The sequence below is a fragment of the Oncorhynchus keta genome, chromosome 28 (assembly GCF_023373465.1).
Source record: "Oncorhynchus keta strain PuntledgeMale-10-30-2019 chromosome 28, Oket_V2, whole genome shotgun sequence".
NCBI classification, from domain to species: domain Eukaryota; kingdom Metazoa; phylum Chordata; class Actinopteri; order Salmoniformes; family Salmonidae; genus Oncorhynchus; species Oncorhynchus keta.
In genome coordinates, this window is record NC_068448.1 from 43,523,345 (window position 1) to 43,541,089 (window position 17,745).

Sequence of the window (17,745 nt, forward strand, 5' to 3'; positions counted from 1 at the left end):
CATGAGGCTTGCTTCCTTCCCCTCCTCTTCTTCCCCCATCTCCCGCTCCTGCTCCCCCCCCAGCTGCAGACGCATATGACCTCTGACGGGCCGGGCACCCCCGCCACAGGTGTGCTGACGAGCCACACCCATGGCACGTCTTAGGCTTGTCACAATCCCTCGCCTCGTGTTCCTCAGATCCACAAAATCTGCATTTTCTTGTGCTGCACGAGGCGAATATGTGTCCGTATGCAAACGAGACAACAGTTGTAGTAATGTGAACAATAAAACAAACGGTAAAGCTTGAGAGGGTTACTCCGACGGAAAACCACGCTCAGTTGAGGTAGCGGTGGTTAACAGTATAACAAATCCCTTTTTTCCCTTTTTTGTTTGGCAAGTGTTCATAAATTGTAGTTTGAATGGTAAATGTACTCGTTTCAGTACACACAGTTCACAGTTCAAGTGTGGTTCATGTCATCAGAGGTAACCAGTAATCTTTCTTCCTTTGATGAACATGTATTGGCCCTTGAACTCAGCCTTCTTTCCTTCTTGTTGTGCCTTCTGTATAAGCGGCCACAGTTTATCCCTGGCAGTCTGATCCTGTGGTATCAGAGCTTCTTTGATGCGAAGCTTCTTCCCATCCAGAAACTTGTTCCCCGTGGCCATTTTCCAGATATGTCCCTGTAGTGGTGAATAGTGAAACGCAGGATGACATTGCGAGGGGGTCCATGAGATCTTCGTTTCCCAAGTCGATGTACCACGTCGATCTTGTCTTTGATGCACGGAACAACCTTTCCCAGGATATTGATGACTACTTCTCCAATGTCCTCTCCCTCTACCTCTCTTACACCTTGGATTTTCAGATTCCACCTGCGAGAGTACTGTTGAAGTTCAGCTACATTCTCACACAGCTCATTATTTTGGGATTGCAGTATCTTACATTTACATTTAAGTCATTTAGCAGACGCTCTTATCCAGAGCGACTTACAAATTGGTGCATTCACCTTATGACATCCAGTGGAACAGCCACTTTACAATAGTGCATCTAAATCTTTTAAGGGGGGGGGGGGTGAGAAGGATTACTTTATCCTATCCTAGGTATTCCTTAAAGAGGTGGGGTTTCAGGTGTCTCTGGAAGGTGGTGATTGACTCCGCTGTCCTGGCGTCGTGAGGGGAGTGTGTTCCACCATTGGGGAGCCAGAGCAGCGAACAGTTTTGACTGGGCTGAGCGGGAACTGTACTTCCTCAGTGGTAGGGAGGCGAGCAGGCCAGAGGTGGATGAACGCAGTGCCCTTGTTTGGGTGTAGGGCCTGATCAGAGCCTGGAGGTACTGAGGTGCCGTTCCCCTCACAGCTCCGTAGGCAAGCACCATGGTCTTGTAGCGGATGCGAGCTTCAACTGGAAGCCAGTGGAGAGAGCGGAGGAGCGGGGTGACGTGAGAGAACTTGGGAAGGTTGAACACCAGACGGGCTGCGGCGTTCTGGATGAGTTGTAGGGGTTTAATGGCACAGGCAGGGAGCCCAGCCAACAGCGAGTTGCAGTAATCCAGACGGGAGATGACAAGTGCCTGGATTAGGACCTGCGCCGCTTCCTGTGTGAGGCAGGGTCGTACTCTGCGGATGTTGTAGAGCATGAACCTACAGGAACGGGCCACCGCCTTGATGTTAGTTGAGAACGACAGGGTGTTGTCCAGGATCACGCCAAGGTTCTTAGCGCTCTGGGAGGAGGACACAATGGAGTTGTCAACCGTGATGGCGAGATCATGGAACGGGCAGTCCTTCCCCGGGAGGAAGAGCAGCTCCGTCTTGCCGAGGTTCAGCTTGAGGTGGTGATCCGTCATCCACACTGATATGTCTGCCAGACATGCAGAGATGCGATTCACCACCTGGTCATCAGAAGGAGGAAAGGAGAAGATTAATTGTGTGTCGTCTGCATAGCAATGATAGGAGAGACCATGTGAGGTTATGACAGAGCCAAGTGACTTGGTGTATAGCGAGAATAGGAGAGGGCCTAGAACAGAGCCCTGGGGGACACCAGTGGTGAGAGCGCGTGGTGAGGAGACAGATTCTCGCCACGCCACCTGGTAGGAGCGACCTGTCAGGTAGGACGCAACCAAGCGTGGGCCGCGCCGGAGATGCCCAACTCGGAGAGGGTGGAGAGGAGGATCTGATGGTTCACAGTATCGAAGGCAGCCGATAGGTCTAGAAGGATGAGAGCAGAGGAGAGAGAGTTAGCTTTAGCGGTGCGGAGCGCCTCCGTGATACAGAGAAGAGCAGTCTCAGTTGAATGACTAGTCTTGAAACCTGACTGATTTGGATCAAGAAGGTCATTCTGAGAGAGATAGCGGGAGAGCTGGCCAAGGACGGCACGTTCAAGAGTTTTGGAGAGAAAAGAAAGAAAGGATACTGGTCTGTAGTTGTTGACATCGGAGGGATCGAGTGAAGGTTTTTTCAGAAGGGGTGCAACTCTCGCTCTCTTGAAGACGGAAGGGACGTAGCCAGCGGTCAGGGATGAGTTGATGAGCGAGGTGAGGTAAGGGAGAAGGTCTCCGGAAATGGTCTGGAGAAGAGAGGAGGGGATAGGGTCGAGCGGGCAGGTTGTTGGGCGGCCGGCCGTCACAAGACGCGAGATTTCATCTGGAGAGAGAGGGGAGAAAGAGGTCAGAGCACCGGGTAGGGCAGTGTGAGCAGCACCAGCGGTGTCGTTTGACTTAGCAAACGAGGATCGGATGTCGTCGACCTTCTTTTCAAAATGGTTGACGAAGTCATCTGCAGAGAGGGAGGAGGGGGGGGGGATTCAGGAGGGAGGAGAAGGTGGCAAAGAGCTTCCTAGGGTTAGAGGCAGATGCTTGGAATTTAGAGTGGTAGAAAGTGGCTTTAGCAGTAGAGACAGAGGAGGAAAATGTAGAGAGGAGGGAGCGAAAGGATGCCAGGTCCGCAGGGAGGCGAGTTTTCCTCCATTTCCGCTCGGCTGCCCGGAGCCCTGTTCTGTGAGCTCGCAATGAGTCGTCGAGCCACGGAGCGGGAGGGGAGGACCGAGCCGGCCTGGAAGATAGGGGACATAGAGAGTCAAAGGATGCAGAAAGGGAGGAGAGGAGGGTTGAGGAGGCAGAATCAGGAGATAGGTTGGAGAAGGTTTGAGCAGAGGGAAGAGATGATAGGATGGAAGAGGAGAGAGTAGCGGGGGAGAGAGAGCGAAGGTTGGGACGGCGCGATACCATCCGAGTAGGGGCAGTGTGGGAAGTGTTGGATGAGAGCGAGAGGGAAAAGGATACAAGGTAGTGGTCGGAGACTTGGAGGGGAGTTGCAATGAGGTTAGTGGAAGAACAGCATCTAGTAAAGATGAGGTCGAGCGTATTGCCTGCCTTGTGAGTAGGGGGGAAGGTGAGAGGGTGAGGTCAAAAGAGGAAAGGAGTGGAAAGAAGGAGGCAGAGAGGAATGAGTCAAAGGTAGACGTGGGGAGGTTAAAGTCGCCCAGAACTGTGAGAGGTGAGCCGTCCTCAGGAAAGGAGCTTATCAAGACATCAAGCTCATTGATGAACTCTCCGAGGGGACCTGGAGGGCGATAAATGATAAGGATGTTAAGCTTGAAAGGGCTGGTAACTGTGACAGCATGAAATTCAAAGGAGGCGATAGACAGATGGGTAAGGGGAGAAAGAGAGAATGACCACTTGGGAGAGATGAGGATCCCGGTGCCACCACCCCGCTGACCAGGAGCTCTCGGGGTGTGCGAGAACACGTGGGCGGACGAAGAGAGAGCAGTAGGAGTAGCAGTGTTATCTGTGGTGATCCATGTTTCCGTCAGTGCCAAGAAGTCGAGGGACTGGAGGGAGGCATAGGCTGAGATGAACTCTGCCTTGTTGGCCGCAGATCGGCAGTTCCAGAGGCTACCGGAGACCTGGAACTCCACGTGGGTCGTGCGCGCTGGGACCACCAGATTAGGGTGGCCGCGGCCACGCGGTGTGGAGCGTTTGTATGGTCTGTGCAGAGAGGAGATAACAGGGATAGACAGACACATAGTTGACAGGCTACAGAAGAGGCTACGCTAATGCAAGGAGATTGGAATGACAAGTGGACTACACGTCTCGAATGTTCAGAAAGTTAAGCTTACGTAGCAAGAATCTTATTGACTAAAATGATTAAAATGATACAGTACTGCTGAAGTAGGCTAGCTGGCAGTGGCTGCGTTGTTGACTTTGTAGACTAGCTGGCAGTGGCTGCGTTGTTGACACTACACTAATCAAGTTGTTCCGTTGAGTGTAATAGTTTCTACAGTGCTGCTATTCGGGGGCTAGCTGGCTAGCTAGCAGTGTTGATTACGTTACGTTGCGTTAAAAGAACGACAATAGCTGGCAAGCTAACCTAGAAAATCGCTCTAGACTACACAATTATCTTTGATACACAGACGGCTATGTAGCTAGCTATGTAGCTAGCTACGATCAAACAAATCAAACCGTTGTGCTGTAATGAAATGAAATGAAAATGTGATACTACCTGTGGAGCGAAGCGGAATGCGACCGGGTTTTTGAGTGCGGAAGTTCTATTCAGTAGACGTTGGCTAGCTGTTGGCTAGCTAGCAGTGTCTCCTATGTTAAGGACGACAAATAGCTGGCTAGCTAACCTCGGTAAATTAAGATAATCACTTTAAGACTACACGCTCTAAACTACACAATTATATTGGATACGAAGACAGCAAAGACAACTATGTAGCTAGCTAACACTACACTAATCAAGTCGTTCAGTTGAGTGTAATAGTTTCTACAGTGCTGCTATTCGGTAGACAGTGGACGTTTGCTAGCTGGCTAGCTGCTGGGCAGATAGCAGTGTAGACTATGTTAGGACGACGAAATACGAAGTTGCAATAGAAGTGCTGACTGTTTCACTTTGTTGTCCTCTTTCTTTTCCTTTTCTTCTGTCCTTCTTTTGTCCTTATTTTGTCTTCCTTTCTTCTGTTAACTAGATATTTTTGTTGTTATTCTTTGTAAGCTAGCTAGCTTCTTCCAGGAGAGTCCCTAGCAACTGCTTAGCAACAAGTAAACAATTCTGCTAGCAATTCAGCTAGCTAAGATAACTGTACAATTTTATGAAAAATAGTTAATTTTTCAAAAGCCTGTCTTTTTTGGTTTGTTCCTTGTTTTGTCTTCTATTGAGTCTTGCAGTTTTCTCTTGATTTTTTCGATGTACTTCACTCTAAAAAACCATTTAAATCTCAATATATACAGGAGCTCATTTTTCAGCAGCTGCTCAATTTAGAACTCCGGAACACATCTTCAGCTTGTTCTCTAGGAACGTTATATTATTTGTGTTCTCGCTCACAACTGTGTGAAGCTGACGGACAGTCTCTGACAAATTAGACATTTTCTTTGTTTCTTCAGTAGCCCTCTGTATGATGGACCGTTTGAAGAATGTGGTGTTTTGTTTCGTAGTCAGGGTCTGGATTACATTGAAATGTTCAGACAAGGAAATGTCCTCTCACTTTTTTCTCTGGTGGATTTTTAATTGGGGTCTGAGGTAAAGATGTTGCAAGGATCTCGTCCTGGTCCATCTTGTTCTTTCTCTTGCTTGAGCTCGCAGCATCTTTGTCAGGCATATGTGTATAGGTGGCAGGGAAGTCAGGCGCAGGAGAGTCAAACGGAGTGTAAAATGGAGTCTTTTAATAATGTCCTAGTAACATGCTCCATAACACTAAACAGGAAAAGAACATAAACAAAATATGGGTACGAAGACCCGATGCGCACCTATACAACAAACAACACTACACTGACAATAAACAATCTCTGACAAAGACATGAGGGGAAACAGAGGGTTAAATACACAACAGGTAATGAAAACAGGTGTGTGGGAAGACAAGACAAAACCAATGGAAAATGAAAAAAGGATCAATGATGGCTAGAAGACCGGTGACGTCAAACGCCGAGCACCGCCCGAACAAGGAGAGGCAACGACTTCGGTAGAAGTCGTGACAATCTTGGGTATCCATGCTTCTCTGGTTCTCATCGTAGCTAGCTAGCATGCTTGCCGTCTTCTGTGGATATTGGATATTCAGTCCAATTAAAGCTACTGGAGATATAAAGTGTTTTGACGTCATTTAAGCCTTCTTGGATGAGCACATCTAATGTAACTCTATGGCAGCACCCAAGGGGCTTGAACTTTCGGGCTCTACCCTTAGATTTGGCAGTGACGTCGTGTCCCCATGAGTGACAGAACACTGAGCCAATCACGGCAAAACTAGAGAACATTACCAACCCCTACGCTCCGTATTTTCCGCTGCCTGTCCCACCACCACAGAAAGCACTGAGCTAGGCTGAACAACCTGTATTTTGCAACTGCCTTACTCGAGATAGGAAAAGAGACCATGTTTGTATGGAGGCTTTATTCACTCCATTTTTCTTTTTTTACATTGTTGCAAAAATGATGGGTCACCACTGATTATGATCACGCTTCCTCAATTCAAATATTATGGCGACAATATACCAACGATGGTTTGGTATGGTTTAGAAACTTGGGAACCAAGCTCGAGTTATCAGTGTAGCCTGTTATCACCTGGACTTATATCTTCGCGCCTAGAAAAGAAAAACAGTCTAGGCTTCCATCATAACTGTCAATTTATTGAAAAGAAATATAAGAAATACAGCTTGGAAAACATTTATCTTGAATTGTCCATTGGAATAACAGAGGCTATAATTACATGACCAACGTTCAGTAAAAACTGGTCCTGTGCTAATAGGGCATTAGAGACATATGACGGAGCGGTGGTGGACAGGGGAGACCCCCAATGTTAGAAGCAGGTAAATGCAGGCAAGTCTCAAATAGCTGCCTGTCCCTTTTAATAGCTGGGCAACTGCACACATTTCAGCAAATAAACGCCTGTTTCAAATAGACGCCAGGTCTAAATGAATTGTTTACAAGGTTACCATGAATTGCCATGTATCGTTTACGAGGTTTAATGTTTGATTTGTTACATTGAATAATTCAGTAATGCCTCGGGAAAAAATGATGGCAGGTCTAAAACTTTTTCTCTCTGTTGTCAAGTGGGCCACAACAAAAAATAATTCTGCTCTCAATTTGCTCATCCCTCGTCTAGAGGATAAATTGCATGTGTTAACTTTGTGTAGGCGAGAGGCAGCCATGTTGATATTTTAAAATTAAAATTATAATTTTGTAGAGTGAAGTGATTAATTTGACCTTCTATGACTACCCTTTTTGAAATTAAAACCGTTTTTAACTGTGTATGTTACTGGTTATTATTACACCATAATAACTGTATTATAAGTTGAAAATATTACGTTAAGTTTCAAACCATACAGTGTTGGGCCAGTAACTGAAAGTGTGCTGGTTTGAATACCTGAGACGTCAAGATTAAAATTCCGTCGATGTGTCCTTGAGCAAGGCCCTTAACCCTAATTTAGTGTACTACTATGGCTGACCCTGTAAAACAACACATTTCACTGCACCTATCTGGTGTACGTGATAATAAAAAACATTATCTTAAGTGAGAAAATTACTAGTAAAGAAATCATACAATAGCAGAGAAAGAGTACAAAATGATTGTTTAATTGAATATATCCACATTAACAGTCCCACTAGTATTCAGTACAGTATGACTGGCCAAGGCCCTAATACATGACTTCTGCATGTCAATTTAACCTTGTAAATTTGCTCATTTGTAAGTTAATATTTGTCGGTATCCTTTTCGCAAAAAAAGTAAATAGAAATGAGCATTTAAAATATTTTTTTTGATTACGGACAGGCCCCAGACCCGCGTAACAAAACGTCCCCAACCCCCCCTAATGTCAGTTGTTCTTAAGCCTCTGTGATGGAACCTTGTTGTTCAATAGTAAATCCATCTAAAAAGCTTTTACTGGCCATAATTGCCAGTGTAGCACATGTGTGAAATGTACTCCACAGCCTGAAGTGTCTCCACTTGCGCCGCTGACTGGTAAGATGCTTCAGTAGGGCGGTCACGTGGGCTAATAAGGCAATGGTCCTGTGTTCGAGCCTCTGTGTGAGCCGAATCAGGAGGAAATGGTGATCGCTAAGCAAGGAGCATGAGGCCCTTCACATCAGTATCAATCTATTTCCCACGGATCAATTCTGATGGTGAATATCCACAAAATGCATTCCACAAAAACAGCAACTGTGTCACTGGCCTCTTTGCTGATGTGGGGGTGTGGTGGGAATTGCATGTGACAGTGCTTGTGTCAGGAAGGACTTATCTGTAATGATTCAGCACATTGGTATGCGTGGCTGCAGGTATCATCTTTCAACAGAGCCAGTCTCTAAGGGCTTGGAGCAGCCCCCTATGCTAAATGACACTGGGAAAGAGAGGGCTGTCCATGGGTGTCGTGACTGGCCTCAAAAGAGGTTATGAGACAGGTGATCATTCTCCGACTTAAATAGATGTGCGTGTGTGTGTGTGTGTGTGTGACTGTGTGTTTGCACAGGTGTGTTGATCTATTCAGATTCATTGACCAACAGGGTATCACATATATTTACACTGAAATGAGGATTGGCAGTGTTGGCAGTAAACATTAGAAACCTGTTTGGAATCATACTGTGTGTATACCATTACTACTACATCATGAGAGGAAAACTTGTTTTTGAGGTAACATTTCTCAAAACAGCAACAACAAATCCATCAGATGAAAGCAACCCCCAGACAGACAGCTCTGCTCTTTCACCATGACACCGCCCTGCCGCCTGCCTTAAGAAGCCATCTCCATGAGATCTCATAATATCACTTTCATCCTTGAGAGGTTTGGAAGTACATTATGCATTAAATGAGACTGAGTAATGGTACCAGAGTAGGGCATTATTCACTCTACTGGCTGTGATCATCTTCTCCCTGTTAGTGGCTTTGTTATCAAAGCCAATGGGGAGGTGATAGAGAGAGAGATGCACACAGCTCCTGCTAGTCTACAGAAACACACAACCATGTTCCGACACATTTCCCTTCCCAATCGCTCTTTTCAGTCTTTTTTTTCACACTCTTTTCCCTTTGATCAATATTTCAACGAACAAGCGAGGTGCTGTAATCTTGGATGCTGTTACACTGCATTTGGATGAACATTATGTTCATAAACCTGAGGGGATTGCTTCACTTCCACTGTAAGTCCGGAAGGAGGCAGGAAGGATTGTACACTAACTACAGTACTTGAAGTTAGTTATTCACTTGTAAAAGTAGACAGTAGGGCTATGCAGCAGAAAGCCAAGAGTGAGTGGCAGGCCAGTGCAGATGTAGTGTATAAGGGGTTTTGCTGCAGTTCCCTAATCCCCATGGCAGTGAGCGGACCTGGCCTGCTGATGCCGGAGTTAACCCAAGCTCGGACACATGGTATCCAGATGGGCATGCAGTGCAGCATTCACCAGTAGCTGGTATCAGGTGATGGTATCGGAGCTATGTGCCCTTGCAGATGCTACCAGAAGTGTGTTACCAGATGCCTTAACCCAGTGGCTTCCATTTCAGGTCCAGCATTTGTCCCCAGTGTCAAATTACATACCACCCAGTCTGACATGCAGCATTCAACCTTCACCAACGTCAAGTATCCCCTTCAGTTGTGTACATAGCTGCCTGCTGCTTCCCAGTCTATCCCGCTGCTTCAAGTTGCCGGTAATCAACCTCTCACCTCTCCGGCACCAGGAGTAATAAATAAATAAGTAGCCTTGGCTTGAGTGAGCTGGAACAGCTCATCTCCTGTTTCTGTAGCGTGAGGGAACTTCATATACCAGTACACCCTTTGGACAGGACGCTAGTTTTGATAGTCTAACCAGGAGTGAAAAAATGTGCATCACCTTCCAGGGTACAACACATTAGTTGTGGATGAGGGAAGTCACCACCCACAAGATGTAAAGCACTCTGAAAGACATTATCATTGTTATGGTCCTCTCTGCACTCTTCTTCCTTCCTCTGGATGACCAGTCAGTTCTGTGCTTGGTGCCAGTGAACGTGTGCCCGCCCTGTAGATTTTCAGTGTGAAACCACTCATATATTCCGCTGAGGCAAAGCCATTTCGAGGCTCTCTCTGAGTTCAGCTTCACAAAGCATTGGCCCGCTCTGTGATGGAAAAGGAGGCCCTATCATTAAGAAAGCAGTGTGGAAAGAGTTGACAGAGAATGCCAAGAACTCCACCAGCCTCGTACCCTGTGCTCAGCTCTACAAAGCCCAATTCTTCATGAAGATATATGAATCCATGCAGCACTTGTGTGATGGATGTGACTGGGCAGTGGGCACACCATTGAAGAAAATATTGCATGCACAGAACTCTGGTGGGCTATAGGGCTACATTTCAGAAAAGACCTATGTAATGAAAGGCATTATGTATGTCAGGTATTTCATCACAAATCAATATAAATCAAAGCTGTCGGAATTTAAGAGGAACAGGAGATTGAGATTGCACATAACTTTCAACCTATTCATCTTGGAGCCCATTCATCCTGCATGGCTTCACAAAAACAACAAAATCTCAGGTGTAATATACCGTACCGTAGCTATTGTATTCCATAAACTAACTGAGCTCTGTGGATGATGTCACATCTTAACGGCTTCCATTTGGCTCATAATCTTTCTCATCATCTATAACCACTGTGGCTTCCAGACGGTGGTCGATAGGAAATCTTTGCTCTGGTCCGGATCGTTCAGGGAGAGGGGATAGCCAGCCTTGATATTCCTCTCAGGTCTCCTTCACAACCCAGTGTCTCATTGATTTCCTCCCGTCAGTACATTAACCCATCTGGAACACATGTGGTGACCAAGACATCTTTTAGGTAGACAGGTTGGCAGGTAGGTTTTTTCCACAACTCTCACACACTAATTGGGGAAAATAAATTGACTGTCTACTTTAGTTTAGCGTGCATGATTGACCTCAGTCCTGCTTGTGTGATGTCAGTTTCGACAGTGCATGTGCTATTCTGCAAACAATGACAAGTCTGTCATTTAAAAAAACAGTCTTGATTACAATCACCTCACTTTAATTAACCCTTGTATAAAATCAAGTTTGCTGACGACATGGCGGAGGTAGGCCTGATCACCGACGGCGATGAGACTTGGCAGTGTGGTGCCAGAACAACAACCTCTCCCTCAACATCATCAAGACCAAGGAGCTGATCAATGACTACATGACAAAGAGGGGAGTGTACGCCCCCATCCACAGCAACGGGGCTGTAGTGGAGCGGGTCGAGAGCTTCAAATTCCTTGGCGCCCACACACATGACAGTGTCTCTTCCCCCTCAGGAAGATTTGTCATTGGTCCACGGATACTCAAAAAGTTCTACAGCTGCACCATCGAGAACATCTTGACTGGCTGCATCACTGCTTGGTATGGCAAATGCACCATCCTTGACCGCAAAGCGCTACAGAGGGTGGTGCGGATGGCCCAGTACATCTCTGGGGCTTAGCTCCCTGCTATCTAGGACCTCTACGTCCGCCGGTGACAAAGGAAGGCCTGAAATATTGCCAAAGACTTCAGCGATCCAAGCCATAGACTGTTCACTCTGCTACCGTCAGGCAAACGGTACCGGAGCATCGGCTCACAGCTTCTATCCCCAATCCGTAAGACTGCTAAATGGTTCATTAAATGGTTACACAGACTGTCTGCACGGACTCTATGCTGTTGTTGTCTGTTTTTTATTTGGATCCCCGTTAGCTTTTGCCGAAGCAGCAGCTAACGTCATCTTCCTGGGTTCCACAAAAAGTAACAAAACACTGATGGACAAGGACAGTCACACACATTTTTATATACACTACGCTGACACTCACTACACAAAACCCACACTTTCACACTCATCATATGCTGCTGCTACTCTGTTATTTATTCTTACTCTAATTATCTATCCTTATGCCTAGTTGCTTTACCCTGCCTTCATGTACATATCTACCTCTGCACATCTGGTACTGCTTAGCCCTGTATGTAGCTTAATTCTTGTGGATTTGAATCCTTGTGTTAGTATTATTCTATTTTACCCTCTATTTACCGTATAAGAAGGTCTTGCTCTAACATGCGCCCATGAACCACACGGTGTTTTGCCATGGCCTGAGCTAAGCAACTGGCTCTCTTTTCAAACAGCCACACAACATTCAAGCAAGGGCAGAGGCTCTTTCTTTAGAGCATCCATTTACAAGCGAGTGAAATATTTTGCCAAATACCAAGGACCGGTAATGCACATCCCAATCATTGGAGCAGGTATATGCAAGTATGTTTACATATTGATTCTTCCTCCAGTCCCACTCCCATTTTAATTGGTATACCTGCACCTTAATTAATCTGCGTACTGTACAGACTGTGACATTCAAGGGCTCAACGTAAATGTAACGCTATCAACTAAAATAACACATTAGCATCTCACAGATTTAAGAACTCATTCATGGGCACCACAGCTGGCCAATTTGGCACACCTCATCCTGCTTCCCATCATGCACTTCTTCACACCCACTTAAGGCTGCAGAGCAGTTATTGGCATCTGCTGTGCCAGAGCAGGCATACAGATGAGCTGTGTGCAACCGACTGAGTCCCACTAGGCCAGGCCACTGACGCAAGCAGGGGGACGAGGTGTTTGATCAGCGATTTCAGACCTTTAACACATCTCCAGAGACCCTGGGATGATGACACTCCCTTCATCCCCTCGGTCTGTGGCAGGGCAGAGGGAGGGAGCGTGGTGTGTGACACCATCACTGGGCTTAGGGACAGATGGGAAATCAGTTCGCTGCTCCTACAGCTCAAACACGGGAGGGAAATGAAGGGGGACAAACTTGTGTATCACATGGAAGGGATATGCTATTAATTTTTCCCCAGCACTCTACCACAGAGGCTTAGGAAATGGTGTGCTGCAATTGTTGGATGCCTTAAATATACAGTAGCCTCTGTTCCAATCAATGTGATTGTTCTAGCTAAGGACACGCCCCTTTCACTCCAATGTGAATGTGTGTTCCGTTCTCCCTGCAGGGTGTAATAAGTTCCAATCAAGAAACAAGAAGCCATAACCACAGGTTATTCATAGAGGCAATGACATTTGAAAAGTAAAATGTTTATTATTCAGCAATGATCTCACAAACACTCAAGCCGGACGGTAATTCTAGTATTTCCACTTTGCTGCATAGCACTGCTGAGAGATGAGTAAGGCAAGACGCTTAAAACACAAGGAAAGCAGGGGAATAGACTGTCTGCACATTAAAACTGAAAGCATTCAACATAAATCACCTTGAAAGTTTCACAGCTTTCTTTCTCCAACCAAATACCAAAATAGTGATTATTCTTCCAGAAATTGCAGTGCAGTCTCAATAGGCCTCAATAATAACCTTTCAGAGCTTGCTTCAAGGCCGTCGGCGCATACATACAGTACATGAACATATGCCTCGTAATACATGAGTAATTTACAACATTGCTAGTTCACTTCGGTTTCTAAGATACTGAAGGGATTGTACACTGAACAAATATATAAACGCAACATGTAAAGTGGTTGGTCCCATGTTTCATGAGCTGAAATAAAAGATAATCCATCCACCTGACAGGTGTGGCATATCAAGACGCTGATTAAACAGCATGATCGTTACACAGGTGCACCGTGTGCTGGGGACAATAAAAGGCCACTTCAAAATGTGCAGTTGTCACGCAACACAATGCCACAGATATCTCAAGTTGAGGGAGTGTGCAATTGGCATGCTGACTGCAGGAATGTCCACCAGAGCTGTTGCCAGAGAATTGAATGTTCATTTCTCTACCATAAACTGCTTACAACATCGTTTTAGAGAATTTGGTACGTCCAACCTTCCTCACAACCACAGGCCACGTGTATGGCTTCTTGTGGGCGAGCGGTTTGCTGATGTGAACGTTGTGGACAGAGTGCCCATGGTGGCGGTGGGGTTATGGTATGGGCAGGCATAAGCTGCATTTTATCGATGGCAATTTGAGCGCACAGAAATACCGGGACGAGATCCTGAGGCCCATTGTGAGGCCCATTTTTTGTAAGGCATCTTTGACCGACAGATGCATGCCTGTATTCCCAATCATGTGAAATCCATAGATTAGGGCCTAATGAATGTATTTATTTTGACTGATCTCCTGACGTGAACTGTAACTCAGTAGAATCTTTGAAATTGTTGCATGTTGCGTTTATATTTTTGTTCGGTATATAATGAAAAACTGAAAGATGGTTCACATTTCCAAACTATTTCACATTGGTGATTGACAGAAGAGCTGCCTGTCTTTAGGCTCAACAAGCACTGTACTGACCAAAGCATTTAAAAATGGTTAAATACAACCAAGTTTCAAAACAAGAATTTCAAAGTGAACACACAGACTGACCATATCCTGCTTTTGAACATAGGTGATGTGTCCTTAATATGCACACCAACAAAATGGACGGATTCAGTGGTTATACTTCACAAAATCAATATGCTACATTTCCCCAAAATAACATTTAAACATAACCTGAAATCAGCATCTTCGTGTTATCATTTGCTGCTGACAACTAGGCTACCCAGGAGAGTAGTTTGTCAAATTCCTGAGTTTCAAAGCAACAATTCTTGATCAACAACACATATCTTCAAGCTTAGAAGTACATTTTTGAAAAGCAAAACTATTAAATGTGAAAAGCAAAATGGGAGTATAAATTAGTTCATTTTAAGAGGCTGCAACAGTTAAGTACTGGTATGAAATCAAACATAACACGGTATAACTACAAATACTGAAAACAGAGTACAAAAACAAAAATGCAAACTAGTTTAATGTACCATGCTTCACACACAAAAACACACACCATGATTCACACATGGTCTGACTGGTCATGAGTCCGGAGATGGCTGATCAGGCCAATCCGTGACCGACAAATCTTGTTGCAGGGATGGTTTGTGCTGTGCTTCACATACACACACAGGGAGATTCTCAATTGGTATTGCTTGACTCCTAGCATCCTTTCCTCCATCCTCTCCTCTTTTTGAAAATAGTCAAAGGTAAAGGTACTCCAGGAAACATGCAAACAAATGTGCTTGTATGAAATGAGACTTCTCCACTTCCGCATCAAAAGGCAAATTACATGTGCAGAGGAGGAATACCAAAATATGTGTTATGTGGTAAAAATCAATGTTGCTGGTTGTGCCAGACATGTTATAGATAACAGATAAGTAGCGTATCAAGGTGACAAGCAAACTTCTCAGTTCACGAATTTACACTCTCCTACATATGGCGACCACTTATCGGTTTCCGAGTCATGTTGGAGAGGAGTCGTCGAGGAGAGGACGGCTTTTACCCAATTGAGAACACGCGCACACACACAAAGATAGCCCTGTTGACTTCATATTGCTTAAAGTCGGTTTTCAGTCCTAATTGAAGTGCACATTTTGGGGCAAATCATAACTTCCATGTAAGTCAAACATTCACTTAGTCTCACATTGACATCAATGCATGACTACATGAAAATGCAACTTTGTAAGAGTTTGCCCCTTTTTAATAAAACAAACTTCACATACTTTTGAATACTGTACATATGACCGAATTAAGCAGTAAGATTCTCTGCCATTCTCCTCTGAGTGACAACTGCCCAATCCCATGTAGAGTTCAGGCCTGGGGTGTTGTCAGAAGCTGGGGTAGGTACTGTAGGGATCCCTACCGGGAGTTGTAGTCTGGGGAGAAGAGTCGTAGTTTGTGGCTGCTCCTTGTGTCCGGGGTGGTCATGTTGTTGGTGAAGGAGTTTGAGACGGGTGAGGCAAAACCTGAATCAAAGGTGGGAGTGAGGCACAGCAGGCTAAACAAATGGAACAGCACTGAAACTCAAGCACCCTCAATGGTGCAGAGTATATGAGCAATAAACAGCTCTAATCAATGTCTCCAAACAGCTATTCAACAAATGTCTACTAAGCAAATGAGAAAAACATTTTTCCAAACACAGCTGAAATAAAATAGCAATTTACTGCAGTTACCTCCTTCAATTCAATTGTGTTGCAGAGGTATAAAGACTATTAGAAAGGGGCAAACTGAAAGCAACACTATTTAATAGTAGAAATAATGTAAACAATGACAGGTCTCTCTACCTGAAGGGGACGGTGTCCTCTGAATGAAGGCTGGGTGAGGTGCTAAGTCCCTCTGAGAGAACAGTGCATGGCACACTGGGTAGGAAGAGAACATTAATGTTACCTGTTAGAATGGTCAAATGTCTTCATGGTCCCTGAAGCTTTGCAGTATCATCCAAACATTCACTATCCAAACCACATGTTCTTTAAATTATATTGAGTCACCTACACAGACCTGCAAACAAGGTCAAGTGATGACAGGTTTCCAGCAAAAACACAAATCTTAGTTGGGGGATGTGGCTACTCACCGATGATGATTATGGCGGTGCCAGCCAGTAGCGCGAAGATGGTGAAGAACATCATCTGGTAAGAGTCTATGAAGGCCTGCAGGAAATGGGTTCCCTCCATGGCAACCACGGAAGCAGCAGCTGGAGAGGACAAAAGCGACGGGTGAGACTAGGACATGACACTGCTCAGTGCTTCTTTCTAACAATGATGAACGCGTTACCTTGTACAAATGTTTAAAATCACAGTTGAATGTTTTGATACTGCAACAACAATAGGGTGGTGCTAGTTGACACTTCAGTGAAATCCTAACGTGCTCCATTTCTCAAGCCCACGAGCAACTAATGGCTTTATGGATGAAGGGTCAGATAAAACGACTGACCTGAATATTTTCAAGGAAAGTGTCCCAACACTGCTATAATTATCTCAAATACTATTAAAAGGGTGTTGAAAGTATCCCCCTTTTACAGTATATCTTGTATTCTGCACCATCACAGAGTTATCACATCTACCATATCGTCAACCCTGTTCCACTCAGAGATGGCTGGCTGACCTTGCATTGTGGTGCTGGGATCAGTCACGTGGATGAGGGTGACTGGGATGACGAGGAGCTGGCCAGTGGATGAGCTGGTTATGGACACTGAGGCTGAGGCTGCAGTCTGGGGGTCCACCACACTGACTGTGTACTTAGAGTAACTGGGGAAGCCGTGGAACACTTCTCTCTCCTGGACCGAGATGGACGGAGAGCTGGACGACACCTAACGGACAGGAGTGATGGTGGGTGAAACACTGGGGTTTATGGAGAAGTGACATCCAGTGCCAAATGCTATACCTCCCTCATTGTCCTCATCATTCATTTCCCTTTTTAACGGATTGTGGAAGGTATGAGACCCACGTCAAAAGGCACTTTCAAATAAAGTTGATTGATTGACAGACAGACATACCTCCAGGCTGCCGAGTGCTGCGGTAGGGCCGTAGACAGTGAGCTCTGCGTCGGGCTGCAGGTTGCTGAGCAGCAGCTCTGTCTGATCAGAATACAGGCCCGTCTCCACAGGCAGCCTGACACTGACCTGCTCCCCAGAGAAGGCACTGCCTTCCACCCCAGCCCTCACCAACAGGCTGGTCATGGACAGGCTCAGCACCCGTGTCTGCTGGTCACTCAGATACTGCAGGGTCAGAGAGCAGGAGTAGAAGCCTGGGAGGGAAAGCGGGAGAGAGGGCGGAGGTAGAGAGGTAACATTAGGTGTTTGTGTTTCAAAAAAGAAAGGTGACATCAAAATTGGTCGTATTTCAAGTTGTTCACGTTTATGGATGCTTCTTAGAATCTACTTCTTAAAGACTATGCTTGTCTTCCACAACCACATGGTCCCAGATGCTTAAAGCATGATTTCCCCATTAAAAGCCTCTTCATTAGAACATTATTTAAAAAAGGCACAAACGCAATAGCCATGAGAATTCCATTTAAAACATGATTAGAACCCA

General features: G+C 45.5%; 1 protein-coding gene across 1 annotated transcript in view; it reads right to left on the reverse strand.

Annotated features, from left to right (window-relative positions):
* Window positions 1-12,977: 12,977 nt before the first annotated feature.
* Window positions 12,978-17,745, reverse strand: part of nup210 (nucleoporin 210) — a 59,253-nt gene continuing 54,485 nt past the window's right edge. The window contains exons 35-39 of the mRNA XM_035741304.2: window positions 17,208-17,458; window positions 16,817-17,021; window positions 16,287-16,406; window positions 16,000-16,074; window positions 12,978-15,681 (exon numbers count right to left, since the gene is read on the reverse strand). Coding sequence (XP_035597197.1) covers window positions 15,575-15,681; window positions 16,000-16,074; window positions 16,287-16,406; window positions 16,817-17,021; window positions 17,208-17,458 — 758 coding nt within the window. The 3' untranslated portion in view covers window positions 12,978-15,574. The remainder of the gene's footprint in view (window positions 15,682-15,999; window positions 16,075-16,286; window positions 16,407-16,816; window positions 17,022-17,207; window positions 17,459-17,745) is intronic.